Genomic DNA, 9,034 nt, shown 5'->3' on the forward strand with positions numbered 1-9,034 from the left:
GCAGGATGTGTCCACCCCCTCCCCCCCCGCCATGCACCCCCCCACCTCCCCAGCGTTGACAGGGGCAGCTGGGAAATGGCACATCAAAGGTCCCGTGCCCCATTCCCCACCCCCCTGAGCCAGCCAGTCCCCCCCTCCCGGGGCCGGATGGGAGCCGGTGCCCCCAGAGGGGAGAGGCTCCCTGCCCCATTCTCTGCCCCCCACCCACTCTAACCACTGGATCCTGCTCTTCTCCCAACAAACAGACTCTGCGGAGAGTAAAATAATTTCTCCTTTTATTCCATTTATCTTTTTTTACAAGTGCAAGAAAAGAGCAGGCGATAGGTCAGGGGTCAAAGGTCATCTTTGGTCTTTACTCCCCTCCCACCCCAACCTGACTGCAAAAATTTGGGGTGAGGAGGGAATGGGAAGCTGGGTGGGGAGGGACCCCTACAGAGCTGGATGAGGGGAGGTAGGACTGGGCCCTGCTTGGGGGTTGGGTCTGAATATGGGGGATTCTAGGGGATCCGGCAGGGGATATGAGCCCAGTTTCAGGGGATCGAGGGGGGATCTCGGTCCCTGGGGAAGCAGTGCCAGGCAGTACAGATTCCACCTCTGGGGCTTGGGGTGCCTGGTTCGTCCCCTCCCCCGGTCTTGGGGTCCCCGGCATTTCCATCCCGCATCCTTGCTTCTCAGGTGGTCCGGCACTTGCCCCGCCGGTTCTGCTGCTGGAAGCGACGGAGCTTGTGGGCCCAGACGTCGCGCCAGGGCAGCGCCAGGCTGTTCCTGTCCAGCACCAGGCGTGCCGGGTCGGGCGACTCGGCATCGTTCCCGATCACCAGGTAGGCCTTGCCTACCTGGAGGCGCAGGCAGCCGCAGGCCAGGTCCTGCCGGGGCACCCAGAGTGGTTGCTCGCCCCGCCGGATGGGCACTCGGCGCTGCCGATAGACCGCCAGCACTGAGGTCATGAATTGCCACCACTCGCCCGATTCCACCATGGCCAGCAGCTGGGCACGCAGCACTGCAGGGGGAGGTCAGAGGTCAGGAAGGGGCAGAATACGCCCCAGCCCCCAATGATACCCAATGATGTTCAGCATTAGCCAATGATAACAATCCTCACCTTCCCCCAATGACGCTCATCGATGCTCATCGTTAGCCAATGATAGCAATCCCCAATGATGCTCAACATCAGCGTATGATACCAGTACCCAATGATATTCAACAATGCTCATTCGCCAATGATACCAATACTCAACAACACGCAATGATACTCAGCATTTAGCCAATGACCAATCCTCACCATTCCCCACTGACATTAAATGATAATCAACATTAGCCAATGAAACCAACACCCAACTATACTCAGTGATACTCAGCATTAGACGATACCAGTACCCAAGAATACCAGTGACATTTAACAATAGACCTACCGATATCCTACAATACTCAATGATACCCAACCAATACCCAACGATATTCAGTGATATCCAGTATTAGCCAATGATGCTAATACCCAATGATACCAATATCCACCAAAGTCCAATGAGTGGAGTGCCCACCAATATCCAATGAGACCCAATATCCAATGAGACCCAACTCATTGATGTCACAGTCCCCAACGATACCACCACCACCCATATCCAATGATATTGATCAACACCAACATGACCAAATAATGCCAATGCTCACCAATACCCACTGATGCCCACCAAATACTCAGTGATGCCCATCAAAACTCAATGATCCCAAAAAATGCCCAACAGGGCCCACCAATACCCAATGATACTCACCAATACCCAACGTTACTCATCAATGGCCAACAGTGCACCCCAGTACCCAGTGAAACTTACCCACCAATACTTAATGGTGCCCACTGAAACCAATACTATTGAAAAGTGCCCACCAATACCCAACATTACCCAACAATGTCTAGCAATGCCCATTGTTCACCAGTACCCAACAGTGCCCAGCAATGCTCACCGATACCGAAGAGTGCCTAGTGATACTGAAGAGTGCCTACCAATATCTAGTGATACCCACCAATAGACAACACTGCCAGCAATACCCACTGAAACCCAGTAGTCCCCACTGACAGCCAACAATACCCAGTGATACTCAACAATACCCAGTGATACCCATTGAACCCCAACAATACCCAGTGATATCCAGTGATACCCAACAATACCCATTGAATCTCAGCAATACCCAGTGATATGCAGAGATAGCCATTGAAACCCAACAATACCCATTGAACCCGAACAGTACCCAGAAACATTCGATGATACCCAACAATACCCAGCAATACCCAGTGATACCCATTGAACCCCAACAATACCCAGCGATATCCAGTGATACCCAAGAACACCCATTGAATCTCAGCAATACCCAGCGATATCCAGTGATACCCAGCAATACACATTGAATCCCAACAATACCCAGCAATATCCAGTGATACCCAGCAATACCCATTGAATGTCAGCAATACCCAGTGATATGCGGAGATAGCCCGTGATATCTACCGCTACCCAATAACACCCAGTGATGTCCACAGATACTGACCAATACTGATTAATACGCAGTGATATATGCCATAACCCCTCCATAACAATACCCCCATTGGCCCCATCTCTTACCCGGGGACAACAATCATACCCTGCCATGCTCGGCAGTTCTAACCACCCAAGAGAAAGTGGCTGCCCAGACTCTCAAAGGCATTTAGGATCTGGCACTCAGGGCTTGGTATGGAGAGGGCCAGCGAGGGAGGGTTGTGGAGGAGGGGGAATGAACACAGAGAGATGGAGGGTGGAAGCAGACAGTGGGGCAGGCTGGGCTGGGCTCACTGTCCTCACATACGATCCGTTCCTGTCACCCTTTGGCTGCTCACAGGAGCTGGGCGGCAGTGGGCACCCCGCCTGGATAATCCCCTCCTAATCCCTGGGAGAAAAACCATGTAGACTCCTAATGCCCTTTGTGCCTCAACCCCCGGCCTCCAGCTCAGGGTCAATCCCACAGCGTGGGAGAATTTCCTGCCAGCCCATTGTCACAGTGGGATGGGCCAGGGACCAGAATCAGCCCCATGGGCCGGGCATGGACAGATACCGAACAGAGCACTGCTGGGAATAAATAATATCCATCCATCTCTGTACACACCCATCATCTATCTATCTATCTATCTATCTATCTATCACCATGCACCTCTTTCTTTCTTTCTTTCTTTCTTTCTACAAATAATATAAAACTTTACACCAGGGGACAGACAGACAGATAGATAGGTGGGTTGTAGGGGGATAGACAGACAGATAATATCAGGTGAGTGTTACCATAATCCTTCTTGCAGTACTTCCGCAGGTTCATGTGGACGCGGCCATGGGAGTGGTTGCAGTGACTCTGGCATTCAGTGCCTGGGGAGAGCACAGATGGGGGGACATGGGTACAGTGGGATGAGCCTGTCCCCGGCCACCCACATCATCCTGCCTCTCACATCCAGGATCCGTCCCAAATCATGCCTTTGATCCCCTACAACTGCTGCTTTAGCCCTGGAAGTGGCTGTGGACCTCCAGCTCTAGCGCTATGATGTCACTTCCTGCAGTGCTGGAACTCCATGGCACAGCTCTTAAGCTATCACATCACTTCCTGAATTTAGATTTGTCCCTCCCCCCTTGAGGCAGGACCCTATAGCACAGTTCCAGAGCTTTGATGTCACTTTCTGAAATAATATTTCCTCCTCCCCCCCGGAGGCAGCACTTCCTGAAATACCATAATACTACACAGTTCTGGAACTATGATGTCACTTCCTGAACTAGCATGTCTCCCTCCTTGGAGGTAGGACTTCCTAGAGTGCTAGATAGCAAGACATAATTCTGGGGCTATGATGTCACTTCCTGAATTCGTGTTCACCCTCTACCTTTTAGAAGGGATCCCCTGAAATGTCTTACCCTATGGCAAAGCTCTGGAGCTATGATGTCACTTCCTGAAATAAGCATTTCCCTCACTTTGGAGGTGGGACTGCCTGGATTCTCCTACACTGTGTCACAGTTTGAGGTCTACGAATTAGCATTTTCCATTTCCTGGAGATCCAGATGTCATGGGGCAATAGCTATGACATCAGTTCCTGCCTGCAGCCCCAGGAACCTTGAAATTCCATTGCAGGAGGGCCTTCTTTATAGGAATCCCATGGGAAGTGTTCAGCCATATATATCCCCTTCCCATTGTCCTCCTCCACGCCTCCTTTCCCCATTCCCTTCTTCTGACCTCTCCTGCCTCCCCAATTCTATCCCCACCTGCTAGGTGCCTCCCTTTCCTCAGCACCCACCACCCCCAAATTCCACCAGAGTCGGCATTTTTGGCTGGTTTATACCATCAACCCACAAGCTCCGTGACCCACAGTGCATTGCAGCACATTCTCCACTGGTTTATGCCAGCAAGATTTGTCCCTCCCCCACACCTTTCCCAAAGCCACGGCCCTCTGTGAGTAGCGCTAAAGGAGCGGCTTTCCCTAGCTGGTAGCAGTAGTAGGCAGTTATCAACCCTACGGACAGCGCCTTCCACCAGACAGGACTGCGGTGGGGGTGACTGCTTCATCCTGAGGCTGGGAAAGAGGAGTGGGGGGACGACGCCCAACCTTTGATCCCCCGCACCCTGCCCCAAGCACCTGTGTCCCACTCCAGGGGGTAGGCAGCCGTGGTTGTCATCACCTCTTGAGCACCTGGGAGAGAGGGAGGGAGGGAAGGAGGGATGTGTGAATGGCTGGAGTCAACAAGCGCGATCCTGCTCTGAGCCACCCTCTCCCCGCCTCATGCGTGTAGGGAGCAAGGCCCATGCATGGAACAAGCAAGAGGCCACCACTAAGCGTGTTCCAGGCGTGATCCTTGCTTGTTTGCCGGGACAGGTTGGAGCTATAAGCTATGATGTCGCTTTCTGAATTAGTGTCCCCCCTCCACCCCCACCCCCTCGGGATTGATGTATGACTCCATTCTAGAATTATGACATCACTTCCTGAATGACAATCTCGCTCTCTCTCTCTCTCCTCCTCCACCACCAGAGACGGGATATCCTGGAGCGCCATACTCCCCTTCCTGAACTAGCATCCTCCACCTCTCTCAAAGGCGGGACTTCCCCAAGTGCTGCATGCTAGGCACAGTTCCAGGTCTATGATGTCACTTCCTGAATTAACAATTCCCACCCACCAGGCCCAGTTAGAGGTGGGTCTTCCTGGAGCGCACACCACAGCTCTGGAGAGCTATGATGTCACTTCTTGAACTAGCTCCTCCCCTAGAGGCAGGACTTCCTGAAGTGCCCTAAGCTTGAGCTCAGATCCAGAGCTATGACATCACTTTTTGAATTAGCATCTCTCTCTCTCTGCCCCTGACTCCCAGGAGGTGGGGCTTCCAGGAGTGCTGGGCATGGGCAGGATCTGATTGGTAGATTAATACTTGAGCCAATGGCAGGGGCTTCTATGTTACAAGTGGTTACCTTATTGAACAGAATATAGGGATCCTACCTATTTACCGTTTTGACTAGAAAATAAACGACATTCAACAGAATATACAGGCCCAGCCTGGGTACCATATTGAGCAGTATATATGGGCCCAAACTAATTACCAAACTGAATGGAATATATGGGTCCTACTTAGTTACCACATTGAACAGAATATATGGGCCCAGACTGGTTACTGTCCAGCGCACAATATACAGGCTCTATCTGGTGGTCAGGCGTTGCCTATTTACCATATTGAACAGAACATATGGGCACTGTCTAATTACCTTATTGAACAGACTATGCAGGCCCCGCCTGGTTACTGTAGTGAACAGAATACAGGTCCTGGTTTGTATACCGTACCAAACGAAGGTGACCAGATAGCAAGTGTGAGAAATCAGGACACTTTGAGGGGAAGGGGGGGATTGGGAAAGGAATGGTATAGTTGCCTATCTAAGACAAAGCCCTGGATATTGGGACGCCTGGTCACCCTATACCAAACAATATAAAGGGCCCTTCCTGGTTACCGTATTGAGCAGAATATATGGGCCCAGCCTGGTTACCGTATTGAGCAGAATATATGGGCCCAGCCTGGTTACCGTAGTGAGCAGAATATATGGGCCCAGCCTGGTTACCGTATTGAGCAGAATATATGGGCCCAGCCGGGTTACAGTATTGAGTAGCCTACATGGGCTCAGGTGAGGCCCGGGGATTATACTCAGCCAGTGTGTACGTGACAGACTTACGGATGCAGGGGATGTGGGCAGTGCGGCTCTGCTGGAAGCCCTGGGCGCAGCGGTTGCAGGTGAGCCCGGTGACGCCCATCTTGCACGGGCACTGCCCCGTGGTCTGGTTGCACATGGTGCCGACTGCCCCGATGGGGTGGCACTGGCAGGCTGGGAAGGAACCACACTGGGTTAACGTCTATCCCAACAGCAGGCCTCACAAAGGGCGGGGAGGTGCTGCAAGCTTCCCCTCAGCGGTGCCCTGTCCCTGCGTTGCTCACCCTTGCAGGCCTTGCGGCTGGTGATGGGCCGGCTCAGGTCACGTTTGAAACCCGGCTGGCAGTAGTGGCAGTGTCGCCCGGCCGTGTGGTGCCGGCAGTTCAGGCAGACGCCCCCGCTCTTGCGCCCCGAAAGCTTGTACAGCTCCATGTTAAAGCGGCAACGGTGTGAGTGCTGGTTGCACTCGCAGGCTGTGGAGACAGAGCGGGGCAGAGGTGGGGGAGTCGTCGGTCCAGTGACGCCCAGCAGGGGGTGCCCTCAAACACCAGCCAACCCAGCCCATCCTTTACTCAAGGGCCGGTGCCCCTCAATCCCGACCCGCAGCCCCCTGCCATCCCAACCCTGGGCTTCTCCCCCTGCCAACTCCGCTGGCACCCCTCACTCCCGAGACAAAGGCCCCTCCCCCCCGCTATCCCAGACTGAGGGGTCTCTGGGCTCAGGTGGACCCTGGAGCTGCCCGGGTGGCGTCACCATTAGAGGCCCCCTCCCCCTTAGCAGCCATGTGCCCCCTGTCACTCACCCACGCACTCATGGGCATCGCTGGGTGTGGCGCGCTGCCAGGGCCGGTCGCAATAGAAGGCCTTGCAGGTCTCGCACTCGGGGCCGGCTGTGTTGTGGCGGCACTGGCACTGGGGGGCGCCGCCGGGCTGGGCTGCCCCACACTGGGCTGCGTGCCCATTGCACCGGCACCGGCCCCCGACCTGCAGCTCCGACACCCCATAGGAGGCCTCCCGGCCCCGCAGCCCCAGCGTCCGGTGCCTGCGATCGAAGGCCACCCGCAGGTCGGTGGCCGTCACCCAGTCCTGGAGCACAGGGCTGTACTCGAATGCCCGGGCCGAGGGGCGGCCGGCCAGGGGCATGAAAGCCACCAAGCCTCCCACGAGTGGCGTGGGGCCCGTCTGGGCGGCGGTGCAGATGGCTTCGTGCTCCGTGGCCTTGCCGATAGTGGAGGCCGGGGGCAGTCCATAGACCCGGGGGCAGCGGGTGGAGAAGTACTGGAAGGGCGTCCAGGAGTGGCCGTGGTCGGTGGATTTGTAGAGGGCCATGGAGTGGGGGCGGGGGGAGCAGAAGCGGAGGGCCACGTAGAGCAGTTCAAAGCGGCCCCCCAGGGCAAGCGTCAGGCTGGCGTTGGCCACCGGCCCCGACTGCCAGCAGGTGGCCTCGCCGGCCGCGTCGGTCACATAGGCGGCGGGGTGGGCGGCGGCAGGGTCGGCCTGGTCGCAGAGGCGGCACCGGCGGGACGAGGCGTCGCCTGGGCGGCTGAAGGAGCACAGGTGCTGCGGGGGGTGGCCGCAGGTGGCGGAGGCTTGGACGGGGCGCCCGGCGGCCAGATCGGCCGGCTCCGGGAGGCAGTAGCGGGGCCGTCGGGCCGCATCGTAGCAGGGGTCAGAGGCCAGGCCCAGCAGGGCCAGCTGGAGCGGGAGCAGTGCGCCCAGACCCCGCCAGATGCCAGGCATGGCCAGGAGCTCAGCGCCGGGCTGGCATCACCTGGAGAGACAGAGACAGGAGAGGGTGAGGGGCAGCAGATGGCCTGCAATGACCAGCCCAGGGCCCAGCCGTTTGCTAGGAAGCAGGTGGATTCCGATCCCTTCCCCTCTCTAAGGATAACTGCGGCAGGTCATAGAAACAGCCATCACTCGGCAGGACTCTGCCCCAGCCATATCCTGTGGTGGTGAGTTCCACAGGTTAACCATTCAGCAGGGTGGATCTCCTTCGCTGTTGTGCTTCACTTGTTCTGCTGAAGTGTGAGGGGCCCAATGGACACACCCGATCCTATTACCACCTTCCCCACCCCAGGCAGAACCCTGCTTCTGGGACTCCAAAACCAGAGCTTACGTTCAGTGACTAGCGGGGGGGAGAGGGCGGGCCTCCATTCGCCACTCCAGTTGGGTGTAGTAGGCTGTTATCCTAGCTATAAACCAGACACGAAAGGGCTGTGGAACATACGTACCCAGTGTGTTATGTATACTGCCATACAGTCTCCTCTTACTCGTCTTCAACCCATACAATGTGGAACCCAGGCCACTTGACACAAAGTCCTCCAGCCCCACCCACTAGACCCCACTCAGGTCAGGGAGAAAACCCAGGAGTCCTGGTTCCCAGTCCCCAACCCCCCATGCTCTAACCACTAGACCCCACTCCCCTCCCAGAGCTGCGGGGAGTGGGAGGGGCCAATAATGAATTTTCCCTCCTAGCTCAGCTCAGCCATGATTTGGGGAGAACTTCTTCCTCTGGGGCCCAGCTCACACAGCTGGGAGCTCATCGGCCTGTCGGGCAGGCAGGGGTCTTGAGACAGCTGCCGTCCCCTTTGGGGCCCTCTCCATCCTACGTGGGGCCCAGCTGCACCCCAACCTCTTTAGACCCCCCCTTTGATCTGGGATCCGTCACCCTTCCCCCCCAGCCATCTGGGCCGGGCTAATCCTGCCTGCCCTTCTCAGCCCTTCCTCCCGTGACCGGTGACTCTGGGACCGTCTCACCTGAACCAGCCGCTGCTGCTCCGGGGCGTGCCCGCTTTTGGCCCCTGGCCCAGGAGGCCGCTTCGAATCTCACGCCGGTCTCCCTATGAGACCGGGTG

At 56.3% G+C, this 9,034-nt stretch overlaps 1 protein-coding gene across 1 annotated transcript; it reads right to left on the reverse strand.

Moving 5' to 3' along the window:
- Nucleotides 1-308: 308 nt before the first annotated feature.
- Nucleotides 309-7,916, reverse strand: NTN5 (netrin 5). Its single transcript, XM_067532721.1, has 6 exons — nucleotides 6,980-7,916; nucleotides 6,462-6,650; nucleotides 6,202-6,351; nucleotides 4,601-4,684; nucleotides 3,300-3,380; nucleotides 309-1,000 (listed from the first exon to the last, which is right to left on the reverse strand). Exons 1-6 carry the CDS (start codon nucleotides 7,914-7,916, stop codon nucleotides 672-674), a joined length of 1,770 nt encoding a protein of 589 aa, XP_067388822.1. The 3' UTR covers nucleotides 309-671.
- Between the last annotated feature and the right edge of the window lie 1,118 nt (nucleotides 7,917-9,034).

The sequence above is a fragment of the Emydura macquarii genome, unplaced genomic scaffold (genome assembly GCF_026122565.2).
Source record: "Emydura macquarii macquarii isolate MOO-44397 ecotype Brisbane River unplaced genomic scaffold, CSIRO-AGI_Emac_v2 contig_3296, whole genome shotgun sequence".
NCBI lineage: Eukaryota > Metazoa > Chordata > Testudines > Chelidae > Emydura > Emydura macquarii.

Bases quoted from the DNA above. Each gene is read 5' to 3' on its own strand.
- NTN5 (XM_067532721.1), bottom strand. From the start codon at position 7,916: ATGCCTGGCATCTGGCGGGGTCTGGGCGCACTGCTCCCGCTCCAGCTG. The intron at 6,651-6,979 runs GTGAGTGACAGG...CTGTCTCCACAG, and splicing joins CGATGCCCATGAGTGCGTGG to CCTGCGAGTGCAACCAGCAC. The intron at 1,001-3,299 runs GTAACACTCACC...CTCCCCCTGCAG, and splicing joins GTACTGCAAGAAGGATTATG to TGCTGCGTGCCCAGCTGCTG.